General features: G+C 50.2%; 1 protein-coding gene across 3 annotated transcripts; it reads right to left on the bottom strand.

Moving 5' to 3' along the window:
• Window positions 1-41: 41 nt before the first annotated feature.
• TOR3A (torsin family 3 member A) lies at window positions 42-14,367 on the bottom strand. 3 transcript variants are annotated; one of them, XM_026084667.1, is made up of 8 exons: window positions 14,330-14,367; window positions 12,317-12,398; window positions 11,471-11,584; window positions 10,403-10,668; window positions 10,110-10,285; window positions 7,697-7,821; window positions 3,797-6,958; window positions 42-1,892 (listed from the first exon to the last, which is right to left on the bottom strand). In XM_026084667.1, the coding sequence occupies exons 1-7, from the start codon at window positions 14,351-14,353 to the stop codon at window positions 6,708-6,710; spliced, it is 1,038 nt and encodes a 345-aa protein (XP_025940452.1). In that variant the 5' UTR covers window positions 14,354-14,367; the 3' UTR covers window positions 42-1,892; window positions 3,797-6,707. The 3 variants fall into 3 exon arrangements, with proteins under 3 accessions (XP_025940452.1, XP_025940451.1, XP_025940450.1); XM_026084666.1 differs by having other exon boundaries at window positions 12,317-14,353; XM_026084665.1 differs by lacking the exon at window positions 42-1,892 and having other exon boundaries at window positions 2,226-6,958; window positions 12,317-14,353.
• Window positions 14,368-16,046: the final 1,679 nt, after the last annotated feature.

Genomic DNA, 16,046 nt, shown 5'->3' with positions numbered 1-16,046 from the left:
GAACTGCAAAATGAGTTAATATATGAAAACTGTCCCTTTTCCCTCCCGTCCACCTCATCCATCACACGTTCTCATTTTCATTATACCTGAAGCATCAGGGATGCTGGGCAGACTTACCACTGGAATACCCCCTTCCCCACCACACAGCCTTCACTTGGTTGATGCCCATTTCTAGTGGTCTAGCACGGGTGCTACTTGATGGTCATATGTGAGTAGTTTGGGGTTCTTGCACAACTTGCCAGTGTTGTCATTATTGGGGGGGGGGGGGGGAGGGGTGTTGTTTTTTGTTTTTGTTTTGTTTTGTTTTTTAAGCTCTAGATTGTTTTTAACTTGTTACCAGGTTGACCTCCCAATTCTGTTCCATTACCTTGAGGACCCAGAGTAGGTAAGGCAGGGACCTCCACCACCTGCAGTCCCTGGCTGCTCTCTACATTCCTTTAGCAGTCAGAGTGCTGCTGCAGCCAGCTGGAAAACCAGAAAATACAGCCTCACCCAGCCTGCCGTGCCCCCTCACTGCTGCAGGCATCACTGGACCAGTCCCTACTCTGGCATAACACTACCTGCACACTGATGGCTTTCTGGGGTTTGCTCTATTGCCTACCTTGCAGGCGCTTCATCTTCCCTGCATACGAAGGTGAATAGTTATGTGAGCGCACGTGGGAATCAGCCAGAATCTTTTTATTTACTTAAAGACTAGGCCAGAATCTCATGCTGCAGAGTAGGCAATGTGCGCATATAACTGCACACTCCTCCACCTGAGGCTTGACAAAAACTAGTATGGCTCTGCCTTGAAGGGCTCCCACTGGTCTCCCATGCCTATTGACAATCCCAGAATGAAAGCAATCATGTGGTGGAGGTTGTCTTCCTCAGTCCTAGTGCTGTTTGTAGACTATTGTGGCCTCAAAGAGCCAGTGTCTGTGTATGTGCACAACTCCCTAGGATGTAAACGTACTGGCACATARGAAGACCTCAACCAATCACTTGGTTTGAGAAAGGGAGAAAACAGGCCTGGTACCTATCTCCAAATACAGATGTGCTCCTGCATGCTGCTGCTCACTTTTCACACTGTTGGTGATGATAGAGGATCTGGCTTGCTTTGCACCTTAAATCTTTTATTTTTGGCTAAAATGCTTTTTAAACTTGTTTTTGAAGTGTGACTGTGCTGCTTTTAATCTGAGCATTTAGAGTTGAGCTGGGGCATAAGCATAAATTAGAGGATTTTCACTTCTATTTCTATCTAGCAGCATTGCCCTGTTGGTGCTCAAAAGTAGGCTGGGCAGTCTCAGCATATGATGTCCCTAGTTTTTCCATGGAGCCTAGTGAGACAGTGGCCTGAAAATCTTTAGAAATGTGCTGGTGTCTGGGAATCCTCATTTTATTACTCTTCTGTGGTAAATAAAGCTGTGTCACGATGCATGAATGCGTGCCAGTGGAGCAGTACGAGAGGTGAAATGGACCACGTGAGCTTCACTGTCAAAGTGAAATGGTGAAAAAAAACAACCCCTCCACCATAAACCAGACAGACATTAAAGTGAATTAATTGATCTTACAAGGCAGTTTTACTCTGGTGAGCTGGTACCAAGTGGGGACAGCCCAAGTTAGCAGTCCTGACTGAGTAGCACCAAGCCCACCTGACAAAGCCTGCTGTCTAGCTCTGCAGTAGTGTGGAGCTTCAGGCTGCCCTCTCCTTAAACTCCAAACCTCACTGAGCAGCGGGGCAGAGGGGATGGGGGAAAGGCTGCACTGGGATTCTTCCACAGTAAGGCAGAATACCAAACCGTTATCTTGCAGACTTTACTGAGGGCTTTTGTGGTTTACCTTATCTCTTTCAGTCATCGTTATTGCATGTGTGCATCCCTGCACACCAAACTATCTGCCTTTGGAAAGGTGACCTGCAAAGGGAAAAGACTTGTGGTGTTGCTTCATGTTGCCTTTTAAACATCAAAGGGGTTGAAAAGGTATGTGAGCTTTTGTAGGGTCAGATACCCAGGTCTTGGCTGCCCTGGGAGACAATCTTATGGTTTCATCATTGTAGAAACAGACTGAAACTGAAGTGATTCTCAGGGGAAAGGTATTTTAACCAGAAAATTTTAAACCTATTGTAGACACTACTCCAATTCTGATAAGTATTTTGAAAGAAGCCTTTTTTTCCCCTGCATGCCACTCTCCCAGAAAAGCTCCAGCAAAAGTGCTAGAATAGCAGGCAGCTCCTGGAATTATTTAAACTTTCTTTCACCCCCCCCCCCCTTTTTTTTTATCCTTCTGAGAAAACTAATTGTGTCTTAACAAAGTACCTCCCAAGCACTAGTTATCCACACTTCCTTTAAGATGATACCTAATTTCTCCTTCCCTACTCCAGAGGTGGTGGACAGTGTGACAGAGCAATGCTCTGGTCTGGTCTGGGCAGTATCATAGCTCTGCAGTCTCTGAGCTGAAAAACCCAGCTGCTTTTAAACAGAAGCTGAGTGTTCCTCCAGCAGAGGAAAAACAGGGGAGTGGAATTTGGGGGATTTGCCTGTCACTGATCCTACGAAGAAAGTTTTCTTTGCTCTTAATGTATTGTCTTATTGACCATCAGCTAGATGGTGGTGCAGGTATTGCTGACTTGACACCGATTTTCCCCCCTAAACAGGAGGCTGCAGAATTGCTGCTGCCTCTGCTCACTCTCCTGCCCAACTCTGTTTTATTCCACAATCTGAATTTCCTTGTGCCCTCTGGCAAGGTAGCAAAAGGACAGTATCTTGGGAAGCTGATTCTATTGTAAGTCACAGGTCAATTTTTCTTCCTTCCACAGCCACTCTCCTAAAATTGTCACAGTTCTGTCTCCCCTCTGATAGATTTGGCTTTCTGTTCAGCTTTAAAGATCTCTGTTGTAGCAGTTGCTCTGCTTTCAGCCTTACACAGTATGGTTAAAATACCGTAAGGAGGAAGAAGCCCTGATACTTTTTCTAGTGAAGGGCACGCGTTGCTCTGTTCTTTGTGGACAAGGCATAAACACCTACTGGGTTTCCTTTTTTCACCACTGTGAGAAGGCCTTGTGTGGCAAGAATGCAATTGCAGCCTGGCTCCCTAATTAACTTGCACTAGTATGGGCTAGAATTTAAAGTAATCTTTCTTGCAAAAGGAGATGGTATCGAGTAGAGCCTGGTAATGCCAAGCACAAAGCACAGGGTCACACAAGTGAGTTGACTTGGGGCACTTTCTCTTCCTGCACTGTACACCCTTGTAACCCCCCAACTGGTGCACTCTGCTGTTTGACTGGCAGCACTTTGATTTAATCATACTTTTCATCAGTGCTGATAGGGATGAAGCTGAATTAAGAGTTTTGGTCTTGGGACTGCGTCAAGTTAAGCAGCTGGGAGAGCAGAATTGAAGGGAGCAGTGTTCCTGATGCAGAACACAGTGGGGAGGTGGCACCTGCATGTTCCCCTCATCCTCACACAGGACACTTCTTCCAAACACCACTGGCCTTGTGTCAGCGAGAACACAAACACATGCGTGTTGACCTCCAGTTGCCAGTGTGCTTATCTAAGAGCTTTGTGGCACACCACTCTGCAGGCAGCAGGAACTGAACCCCCCAGGGAGGGCTCTGACCACGGGCTCTGCAACAACTCCTCTGTTACTACTGTGGAGCAGAGCGGGGCAGTAGCTGTACCAGAACTGCCGGGTTCAACAGAGCAGCCCTTCTCGAAAAGGCAGAGGGTGTGTGACTGATCAGGTGAGATGGGTTACGTGCCCTTTGCAGTTGGTGTGTTTCAAATCAAGGAACACGGATGTTTATGTCTGTACCACTTACCTGACGCAGGCTTCCCAGGCAGCGGAAGGGCTTGGGATTGCGTTCGTTGGTGCTCTTGGGCAACAGCAGCAGTGACAAGCACTAGTGAATCAAGATGATTTTTTTTGCAAGTGTTTGTTACAGACTGCTGTTTTTTGTTTTAAAACACTCAACCCCAGCCCTGCTACTAACCAGTGGCTGACAGAAACCGAAGGGTAGTGACTACAGCATGCTCGGAAGCCTCCCGCTTCCGTGCGAATAGCACCATCCAGTACCTTGTGCAAGCAGATGTTCTGCATGGATGAGCAGTGGGGTTGCACTCCACTTGCCTGTAGCATAGAACAAAACCTTTAGCCTATTCCATGTTGGTAGGAAACACCCTGTTACAGGACACCTGACTTACCTGTAATATCTACAAGATGAGAAGTGTCTGTACCAAAGGAGGTTGCTCTTCCAAATGTGTCTGTTGTGCATGGGGGGTAAAGACTGATCAACTCAGCACGCTGTTTGTATCAGTAGTGAACTCACAGAGGACAGGAATGGATTAAACTGAAACACATTAATCACCAATCACTCTACCAGTGTTGTCAACTGTTTTTGTTTTTAATTGTTATTGTAATATATTTTGGTTGTTTTTCTAATTTAATTCTCTCACTATCGTCTGACTGTGAACTGCGAACAGTGTTAAACTTGATGTAAATAAGGCCCTTTGAAGGGCCTCTTTGCCTGTCGTTCCACAAAGTTTTGCCAATTTGCATTTTGTTTTAAATAAAGGTTGCAATATTTTATTGGCAAATAAACTTGAATATATGCTGCTTTTTTTTATTTTTAAAGTACATTTGAGCTTGCTCATTACTAAGCTGAAGTTTGTTATTTGGGCTTGAAAGGATGAGATGATTTATAAACCTGTTAATACAGGAGATAATTTAATTCTGCCAGTTTGCAAAGAAAAGCAATTATCTTTATTTACACCTTTAAAATGGAACTTAATAGTGCCATGGCGTGGTCATGGGAAAGTGGTTCCGGGTGCTGCAGCTGCATAATCAAATGCTCACTTAATTCTCCAACACACACCCTAGCGTGACCCATCAGAGTGCAGGGTCTTGCATCGTCAGTTTGACAGCTGCCCTCATTATTACCACCACCTTCATTTTGATCAATAAGGGCAAGAAGAACTGTTTAACACGCCAACTTCTTACCAGGCCACCACTGTTGAAATGCCCGTTAAAGTGACTTTCTTCCCCTCTAAGCAGCAGTCTAACCTGGACAGCTGAGGATTCTTTCCTATTTAAAAAAAAATCTTAGGTCACCCTGTCTTAGTTAATTTTCTAAGCAAGTTAGTTAGTTATACCACAGAACCTGAGGTGTGTGCTCCTGTCATGCTGCATTCCCACTTTGTCAGCTGCCTTCCCTGTGCGCGTCTCCCTCTTCTCTTTCTCAGGCTGTAGCATTAGGATCAAGACTTGTGATTAGATGATCATCCATAAACCAAAGCTCAGAAACGCCTCGTAAAGTGCAGGCTGGCACAAACCTTAAGGTCCAGTCTAGAGTCAAACACCAGATAGGTTTAAAGTAACTTTGCATCAAGAGAAGAAAGCAGCTGTTCCACCTGCCTGCCTTGGACTATGAAGCCTCATTAGATAACGGAGCCTGCAGGCCAGGAGGGAAACACTAACTCAAAGTCTGCAGTAGTATTAAGTATGTCTGGTCAATCTTTGCCCAGGGGTCGTGCTGCTCACCACTGGCATCGCAGAGCGGTTCAAAGCTTAAAATAGATCAAAGGTCCACACATGCAGCGTCCAGGTAACTAAACGCTGTCCTTGGCATGTGCTGTTTCACCTGATCTTCCTTAACATGGCTGTGTTGGAAGGGAGTTTTGACCTAGAGGTCACAAAGCAATTCCTGTAATGCTGTTGAAATTTTTTGGTCCTGCTGTAACGTACTTATCATTTGGCAAGTACCCAGACAGCAAACAGCCCCCTTGTGTAGTAATGCTGATACCAGCCAAAAGCCACAGCATGCAACATACTTAAACAAAAAAAAAGAAAAAAAGAGAATAAAAAATAAAAACCTTACTCCATCTCTGAAAACCAGAACTCAACTGCAACCTGTTCTTTCGACCACTATCCTCTTCAACAGCCCTTTGTCCTTGAGAGGGGAGTTCGCCTCTCCCTAAACCAGTTCCTGCAGCGAAGCAAACAGCCCTCCAAACTGCTTAGAAAAATAACTTTAATGTCAGCACACACCATATGTTCACCTCATCCCCACAGCTGCTTCCATACAATGGAAGACTCCAATGAGAAGGGGGAGAGCAGGGACACTAGAGCAAGAGGCTAAGGATCTTGCATCTCCAGAGGAGATTATTCAGTCATTTTTTTCATGCAAGGGCCTCCTTACTCAAAAGCATGAACCTGCCACGCGTGCCCCTGAGCGGCAGACAACCTTGTGAATGCAGGAGGGCAACAGAGGAGACTCCAGCAAAACAGCTGGGTGCAGTGTGAGAGGCTGTAAAGTGACTGAGAAAGCTGGGGACAGGGAAGAGGGAGCGGTTTCTGCCGGACTGTCTCAGTAACACCAGTCTGTCCAAGGCCTTCATTACATCGTAACTAAGCAAGGATTTGGACATCCCTGCTCACCTGAAGCACAGCACCTGTCAGCACAACCAAAGCACTACTTCAGACTAATACCTGCTAAAAGATGGGACTTAAAAACAATGGATGACTTAAAACACAGGCAAGTGCAGGCTGCCCCAGTGTCCCATCAGTCAGATTCAGCAGGGTGCACCTCCTTCCCTGCAAACAGCCCTCACAGTAACAAGGAGTGAAGTTTCTGTCCCTGTGCAAGCGTGCATCTGCTTGCCTGGTCTTGTGAACGGAGAGCAGCTCCAAGTATGCAGAACCACCTTCATCCCTGGCATAGTCCCACCTGGCGATCAGGGAAGGAAGTAATTGATGCGCTGAGATACAGATTTACAGCCCTGTGCTGAGAAAAGTTTCTCCTCTTTGGGGACAAACACCATCATCCTGGCCACCTCGTCAAGGGCTGCCTCTGTGTATGGAAGTCCACGGGCCAGGAAAGCATCCCTTGCACACAGTTTCACATGGCGATACTCCAAGGGCAGGAATGGCACAAAGAAGTCAATGAGGTTCTCTTCAAGGAAGTGGCTGCGGGCGTAACCGTTGTCTGGAGCAAAAACCAAGACAACACAAACTTCAGCACAGCGAACAGCCCTGCTCATTACCATCTGCACTCCCAGAGCTTCACACAGCTTAGCCAGGCATTAGGAGAGACTGTGCAGTCAGGAGAAGCCACCTTGATAAGGAAGCATGGGCCAAAAGATGCCAGGTTGGTCTTGCTGGGGTTACACCTTTCAGCTGAGATCTGGCATCCCATTGCAAATACATCTGTCTCTCCTGAGGGGCTGTCTCAGATGGCTCATCTGGCAGAGAGACATCCTTCCACTTGTAAAAAGTTGTCCAGCGCTTGGTCTGAACGCAGTTATGTCACCATGGCTTACCCACCAGAGGCCAAGAGGAGCCTAAATTCCCTGAGGAGCCCTGATACCTCACTGAGACATCAGCTCCCCCTTGGCACAGCCTGCAGGAAAGGCTCCCTTCCACAGCGTGGCTGTTTCCAGGGGCAGAAGGGGGCAAGAATGCCTCCGCAGCTCCCTTCTCTCTGTGCCTGTACTGCGGCGGTGCCACGCTCACAGGGCTGTGCTTACGCGGATCAGGTAACAGATACGCAGTAAAAATAATCCTGGGGCCGGGCTGGAATAAATGCTTGTTCCCTGGTGCACACACCTGTGCAGCACAAGGTGCGCATTACTGCATAAGCAAGGACCCCAGCCGGCACGCAGGGCAGCCTGCAGTCAGGCGTGCTGCCTGCTCGCGCCACCCCACCGCAGCCCAGCTCTGTTACCTGCAGGTTCCAGCAACTCCAGCCGCAGCTGCTGCTCCAGGAACTCCAGGGAGATCTCTTCCCGTGCCCGCCCGGCTCGCCAGAAGTCCAGGGCTACCTCGTTGATGGTGTTGCCGCCAATATTGCTGCAGAGACAAGGGAAGTCACTCAACCCCACCACCAGCGACAAACTGCTCAGAGCTGCCAGCAGCTTCCCCTGCAAACAGGCCTCAACAATCCTGTTAGCAATAAAGGATTTACTGTAACAGGGTCAGCATCCGAAACATTCACATACAGAGGAACTTGCTTGCTTCCCAAAGAGCCCCTTTCTGTAGGCATCTATAGAACAAGTATCTTCCACCTCGCCAGCAGGGATCCTGGGGTAGCTGCTTTCTCTCCCAGGGTGGCACCAGGAGCCAGCGGAGTGCCCCACCATTTGTCAGTCTCCTCTCCTGGCTGGGATGCTATCGACTTTGCAGGTGACACTTGGCCTCACACCAAACTCTCTGCCACTGAAAGTCCAAGTCAGAGGGCAGAGCACATGGCAGGAGTCCCACTAGAAGCAAAGGCCCTGGGCAGCTATTCAAGCGGCAGCCCAGGACTTGGCAAAGCATCCCCTGTCTGAGGGACAGAACAGCTGCAGTTCCCATTTGAAGACTCCTCTGAAAACCCACTACGGGTGCAGCTGGATGCCCAGGGACACAAGGTCCTTACAGCCGTCGAGGCTCCAGGGCAGCCCCCTTATCTCAAAAAGCAGTGCCAGGCCAGACAGCCTCCGAGCGCTGGTGAGGGGTTTGCAGCGGCTTCGGCAGCCGCTGGCCCCCAGCAGTGCTCTGCTGCCAGCGACCTGGCGATACTAGAAACTAGCTGTCCATGGGGTTTGTGTAGGCAGGAAGCAGAGAGAGGAACCTGGCACGGGGCGACTCAGATCCGAGACCTGTTTCCTCTCGTGTCAGGGACTCTTGACCCCTTCCCCAAATGGAGGGGAGGCAAGATGAAAAAGCCACCCGTTTTCCCCCCACTGCCTTGCCAGCACAGCTCGTACTGATCCTGCTCCCCCCTGGACTGCAGGAGAAACAGCCCCTTTTGTTCAAGGGGACACAGCCAGTCCCATCCCATCCCTATCACCCAAACCTGGCCAAAGCTGCAGGACCAGGCCAGCATCCGCACGCGAGCCCGGGGGGACAGCCAGCCCTCCTACGGCAGGTTTGTGTCACGCTGCCACAGCGTATGATGAAACCACCCCAAGATTACACGCTGCTGCAGTTCAAGGCAGCCTGCTCCCGTTTGCTTGGCAGCATGAAGGGGCTGACGTAAGGAGAGCTGGTCCAGCGCCGTGCCGCCCCTGCAACACGCACCCGCAAGGCTCGCGAGGCAGGGCACGAGGTCTGCTCAGCACGGCCGGCAGCACGGCCGCCCGGCCCGCAGCAAACACTCCAAATGGGAAAGGGAGCGCAACCAGGGAGAACTTGCCCCTCTACCCACAGCCCCTGACAGAGGCCTACGAGGACAGGACTGAAATCTGGTCAGCTCTGCAAACACCAGGCAGAGACGCAGGTCTTCCGTAAGGAGGTTAGAGCACTTGTCTGGATGGTAGCGGACAGGGATAGAAATCCCTTTTCATACAGAGGGGAAACAGAATGTGGCTTCCACATCTGGGGCAAATGTTCTACCACCTCCTGCCTGTGGGAGACACCTCTTGCCAGAATCAAGCTGAAGGCCGTGAATCCTAAACGGAGAAGCTCAAGATGCTTCTCTCTCCTTGGCATTTCCCTACCTTACACCATAGTTTTGGTGTGTCCCACTTCTCCCTCCAGATGCTGTTCTGCCTAGGCCTGAGTCAGGGACAGTATCAGGGTGCAGAGATGTCAAAGTCCTTTCTTCCTCTGGATAGAAAAGGAACCAACCTCCAATCACTAAACCACAGGATGAGTTGATGCTAGGATGAGCCCTTACAGCACAACAGACTAACAGCACCTCAAATCCAGTCTCCAGCCACAGTCAGACAGGTGAGAGCTCCCCTTCTCCCACACCTGACTAACACTGCAGTGTTGCACAAGAAGGAGAACTTCCTGCCAAGGCCTGCAGCCCCAGCTTCACTCCCCAAAGGATGGGATCTCCCTGCTCAGCCGTTCAGGGTGGCACCACGCTGGCTCTGAGCTATGACTCTTGCTGGTACGCCCTGGTTCCTTGTCTCAGAACCTAGACACCGGCTCAGGTGTCCCAGCTAAGCTGGACCTCAGCTCCTCCTGTAACTGACCTGTACCCAGGGAAGGTGGCCAGCATCAACAAGTAAAATTGACCCTAGAGGCAAATGACCCTCGGAGGCACATCTCTTTCCCTCCTCCAAACCTGAGCTCCTCATATCACAGGCCCCAAGGACAAAATCAATCACTTCTGTTTCTCCCCATGTGTTTGGGGTGCCAGAAATCACCTGAGGAAGAGGAAGATGGATCTCCGGTAATCCACCTGGCCCTTGTTGTCATAGCGAGCCATGAAGGGCTTGATGGCATCCAGAAGGCCAAAATGAAGTTTCTCTGCTTCATCAAAGATGAACAGGGACTGCTTGCAGAGCTGTATGGTCTCGCTTATTTGCTTCTTCAGCTGAACCTGCAGAGCAGCAGGGAGGAGTGTGAAATGCCTGGCAGCAGTCACAGCTCAGCCAGGTAGGGGCTGAGCCTAGACCATCCCCCTGGCAACACCATGCCCCATGCTGAGGGCTCTCACCTTGTACGAGTCCACGTAATTGTGATGGGGGAAATGGAAGAGCGAGATGAACATCCTGACACATTCACTCTTCAGCCCATCCCGATACAGGTGACTGGCCACCATCCGGGCCACAAAGTTCTTGCCTGTGCCAGACCAGCCGTGGAAGGACAGGACCAGAGCCTTCTCTGGCCGCGGGCTCTGTAGAAACCCTTGCACCGCCCGGACAACGACTTCTTTGGCCAAGTGCTGCCCATGGAGTTGGCCACTGAGGTCCAGTTCTAGCCCTGCAGGAAAGGGAGAGAGCAATAGCTCAGCCTTAACCCCCCCAAGTCCAGCTGCTGCTGCTTCAGGTGAGAATAAGAGGAGGAGACAGGCCACAGAGCTAAGCCCACACAACCCTACTGGTGGGGCTGGGGCTTCCTGACTGAAGGGTGTCTGAACTGGTGTTAAAGCTGCAAGGTTAGTGAGGCAGGCAACATTTAAAAAAAGTATGAGCACAGCACAGCAAGGGAGAAGCCTGTGCTCTGCCTGCATCTGCCACTGACTGCAAAAAGACACAAATCTTCCACTGACTCCATTTTTCCTTTGGAAACTGGAGGAAATACTTGATGACTGTTAAGAGAGCACTGAAACCTAAATGTCCTCATGAGCTCTAAATACCACTCAGCAGAGGGCAGGGATACCAGAAGTCTCAGCGCCAGTAAAACGCAATGACATTTGCACACGGGTTAACATGCAGGCCTCAGTGTACCCTCCCGGCCTGCGACTGGATGCTGGGTCAAGCTGAATCCCACTGCACACACCCGGGGACTGCAGGATGGACGAGGGCAGGACTTGCGGAGAACCAGAGCAGACATGCCGTACAGTAAGGGACATACTCTCTCAGTCTCAGAACTACAGAGGTTCTGAAACAGGACTTGGCTCAGCTCCTCAGCCCTCCCCACCTGCTCAGCACTCAGCCAAAAAAAGCCCTTTGCTTACATCACTCGTTAAAATATTTTTTTTAAAGCAAAAGAGGAGACAACAGGGAGAAGCAGCAGAGAAAAGCACTGACTGGGGTCTCCCACGGGACAGCCCAGTACCTACCTGTGATGTTGTTGACCACCCTGCAGTCTCCTGTCTCACAGCACTTGCCAAAGCTGCAGTACCAGGCAGAGAGGATCTCTAGGTAATCCTGGCCCACCAGGGGCAAGCTCCAACCTGGGAAAGGACAGCAGTCAGAACAGAGAAGTGCCAGCCATGGCTTGTACCTCAGAGGGGGAAGAGCCCCACTCGCTTCTGATCCCCCCCCAGACACGAGCTAACAGCTCACTGGTGCCGTGTATATCCACAGCGAAAGCAGTGAGCAAGGGGACACGTAACTCACGGTCACTCAAGTGCACGTGCAACCCAAAAGCAGCTGCTGAGACACAGCCTCTGCCCTATCACTGTGTGGAAGCACAGACTCCCGTGAAAAAAGCAGGCAAAAGCAGGCTGTGGGACAAACCCACAGCGTGCCGAAAAATTCAGCAGGAATTTTTCCTTCAGCAGGAAATGGGCATCCCCTTCCCTCCCAAAGAAATACCTGCTGGGCACTACAAGCTCCTCAGGCAGACGAGAGCTTTTTGCATCAGAGCTCAGCTGGGCCTTGTTAACTGTCACCCCCTCCCAGAGGCAGGGAATCACGCACTGCCCCACCAGGCCCCACACCAGGCCGGGGTGCGGGGAGGGGGGATATTCACGTACCCGGCAGCAGCTGAATCAAGCAGGCAGAGCGCCACGCGGGGTACGAGCACACTGCCCTCACCAACGCAACGCATCCCTGCTGGGTAACCCTCAGAAAGGGAACTACACCAGTCTGCAGGAGCTGGAGGTGCGGACCCCCCAGCCGGCTGCGGGAAGGGGAAGCAGGGTCTTTTACGGGAGAGGGAGAGAAAGGAAGAAGGTTCTTACCCGGACGGGGACTGCTCTCGTCTTCCTCCTGCTCTTCTTCACAGCCCTCCTGCCAGACCTTGCAAGCCAGCAACTGCCAGTACTGCTTGGAGAGAGCACCCACAGCTCCAAAGTGCTTCTTCAGGGCTTCGTACCTCGCTCTGCCCCATGGTCCCCCCTCCGCCGCTGCGCCCTGGTCCTCTTCCTGGGGACCCCAGTTTTCCCCTCTGCTCCCCAGCCCTTCAGAGCCCCCCAGCAGCAGCAGCAGCGAGCAAGCCAAGCCCAGGCAGGGCAGGAGCACGCTCTGGCCCATGGCTGCTGGTGGGGGACCCACAGAGGGGGTGCGAGCTGACCCTCCGCCCTGGCCGTGCTGGGTGTCCGCAGGCTCCCATCTTCCCTTAAGCCGCGGGAGCCGTGATCTCACTTCCTGCCCGCCTGCAATTGGAGCCGCTGTGGGAAAAGCCATGGGGTGGGGTCACCGACACGGGTGGGCCTGGCCCTGCCGCCTCCTTCACCCTGCCTCATCCCTCCCCTGTCCCGTCCCCGGACCCTGACGCACTGAGATCCGCACTGAGATCCCGCGCCTCTCCGCCATTCCCCCCCGGCTCAGACGCGGCTTCCTCCTCCTGCCGCGGTGCAGCAGGAAGGACCCTGGCTCCTGACGGGAGACACTGGCGACTCTGCACATCTCAGCTCTGCACACGACTCGGACGCCCTCGCTCCCCAAATCCCGGCTTCTCCTCACCAGGGAGGAGACGAGCAGCTTCTCTTCCAGCAGTTTTGGGAAGATGCCCGAGGAAGCAATTGCCTCCTCCCAGGCTGCTCCTGGCCCTGGCCCACACAGGGCTGCGCCACCACCGGGCACCATGGGGCTTCTGCGCCCAGACAAGCTGCAACAGCAGCACTGCCTAGCGCCTGAGGAAGGCAAAGAGCCTCGCTTCTAAGCAGCCCAATAGCTCGACTGCCGTTCTGCTGCCGAGCAGTTACACAGGCTGCCTTTAGTGGGGTTTGTTTCCAGGGTTAGGTTTTTTCCAGCAATATGCTTGCGTGTCAGTTTAGCACTGAAATTACTGATTTCTCATTTGTTGCAGTTGAAACACATCCCTGGTTCAGTGGAAATCAGAATACTCCAGTGTCACCAGGGACATGAGGTAGGACTTTGGGGGACATCTCTACCTGCCTCCTGTCTTGCTGTTCTCAGAAAACAGCCGGTTACACAGGCCTATACACATTGGCAGTTGTTGTTCATAAGGGTTATTTCCAAGGGAACACAAAAATAACAGGCATAAACAAGGGAGCAGGAGGGAGTCGATGAGTCAGACCGGCGGCACAAGGAGCTGGGATGTGCTATCCAGAGAGTATTTGTTAGTTGCTGTGGTATGAGTCCAGTAAAACAGTTTAGCAGTTAGATCAAAGCTCTAGGAGAAAAGATCTTGCTGCTGGCTCTGGGATGGGCCTGCTGTGTGACTTTGGTAAGCCTCATTCCTAATCTACCCTAACAGGTTTTGCCGTTACACTTTTACATCAGTGCATCCTTACGCACTGACACATCCAAAGACTGACACAGGTAGGGTGGGCTCCACTCAAGCAGCTAGGAGAAAATTTCAGATCAGCGCAGAACCACACGAGAACAGAGGTACAACTCCTCACCACCACAGCTAGGCACACCACCAGCAACCATATCCCAGTTTCTCCAGCAAGCTGTAAACCCTCTCTCTCTGTACAGGGAAGCAGTGAGTGCAGTTGTTAGGGCTGGCTGCCTGTGCTTCAGCAGGAGATTCTGGGATGATATGCAAAGCCTGGCTTTAATTTTGGAAACAGGTAGTAGGAGGGGCACAACTCAAGCCTCCAAAGCAAAACTGGTAAGTGCTGTCATGCTAAGTACACAAATTGAGCTGTGTAGGGGAGACGAAATGTGGGTAAGCCCCATTTAACATGCATTTTACCATAAGTTATACCTACTGCTGGCTTACTCTAAGATACTAACATCTATACAAGTCACTGAGCATCAGGACAAGTTCATCCACAACTTACCCTACTAACAAGGCTGAGATGCATTGCTGTGGACACAGGAAGAATTTCAAAGACACCCTAATTGCTCAGAAAAATAATAATGAAGTGGACACCTAAATGCAATTCATCTAGTCTGGCAATTCATTCGTTCAGGTGGACGGGGAACCGACTTTCTGGCATCATCAGGGCATGGAAGGGAACATAAGGCCACCTAGAGGTGGCTATAAATATTACAGATCTGCATTAAAAAGATTAGGTATTAACACAATTCCCCCTGGTCTAGCTTAAAAATAATCTATGAGGCCCAGACCTTAACACTTATTGCAATAATTTAACTAAAACAGAACTAAAACCAGTACACATAAAAATCAATTAAAAAGCAAAATTACTGTAGCCATAGCAATTTAATTTAATTTGCTATCAGCCTTTTTTAAAAACTAATTGAGACATCTGGCAGGTTTCATCTATATAAGGTTTATAAAAAAAATTCCTAGCCATTACATTCAAGGCCCTGTCTCCTGCAAAAAAGTGCTTTAGCTGAGAAGCGCTTATCAAGAGGGACAGACTTCACAAAAAATACCTGAGATGCTTCCATGTCCCAAAAGGAAAAAGTTTGAAAAAGCAAATTCTGAAAGATATAAAGACTGACTGTCCATCAAGACACCAGCTTCACAGTCCTACAGCATAATTCCTCAGATGTTAGCTTCACTTAAGTGCAGCATATCCTAAGAGCTAGAGGGGAAAATACGAGTAGCTGCTTAGCAACCTGCCAAGTATCTGCTGTTTGACCAGGCTCTGAGATTAACAAGACACTGAAGGAAAAAAAAGAAATCCCCAAACCCATCAACTAATCATCAATTCTCTTTGCACGGCCTCAGGCAAGCGTGCTTTCGTGATGATATTACTGTAAGAAATTATGAACAAGGAGTAGCAAGGAACCTGCAGAACCCTGGAAGACATCCCAGTGCATTAAACTGAGAAGCAGCATTCATACCTGACCTGGGAAGGATGGGATCTAGGAAACACAGCAGAGAGTGAGCACCCTAGTACATCTTGGTGGCATTATGTCTCTTCCTTTTCTTCCCCTGGGCTGAAACTCCCTCACTATAATATTTACTAATCTTTAGTTGACAGTCTTGCGGGAAGAAGAGGTAGCTGCAGGGATCTGCATGGCCCCAGAGATAACAGCAGGATGCACAGCTTTCCATCTCGCAGCTGGTTATTCCAAAACAGTCCTGGCGAGCAGCAGCCATCTGATTAAAAATCCATGATCTCAGGTCAAGACAGGTCTTACAGTGCAGATACCGCCTAAAAATAAAGAAAAAACAGCACCACAAAAAGCGCGGTTATGTCTGGCTTGTTCAGCACCCTAATACAACGCAGTACAGGCAAATACTCACTGCAATACAGGTGTTCATACTACAGGCTGTGTCAGCTGGTGTGCCTGACAAATGGCAGGGAAAGGCCACGGATCCTTTTACGGTTTTTCCTCAGTTTCCATACAGTAATTCCCTCTGCTCATCCATACACAAACTCTGATAGAAGGCAGCAGCAGGAGAGTCTCTCTCCAGCAGCTCACTACAATGCAGTCAAGGAAAAGATTAGTAAATTAAAGGAAAATCTGGAATAAAGGAGATTTGGGAGTCCCTCCCCTTCCTTATCTAAATATCCTTATCCCCTTCCCCAGTCTCCTAAAAAATGAGAGATTCTATAAAGAAGAACCAATGGACCACCAGTC

The sequence above is a fragment of the Apteryx rowi genome, unplaced genomic scaffold (assembly GCF_003343035.1).
Source record: "Apteryx rowi isolate R43461 unplaced genomic scaffold, aptRow1 scaffold_65, whole genome shotgun sequence".
Lineage (NCBI taxonomy): Eukaryota > Metazoa > Chordata > Aves > Apterygiformes > Apterygidae > Apteryx > Apteryx rowi.
The sequence above is the reverse complement of the archived record's forward strand: the minus strand, read 5'-3'. Positions and strand labels throughout refer to the sequence as shown.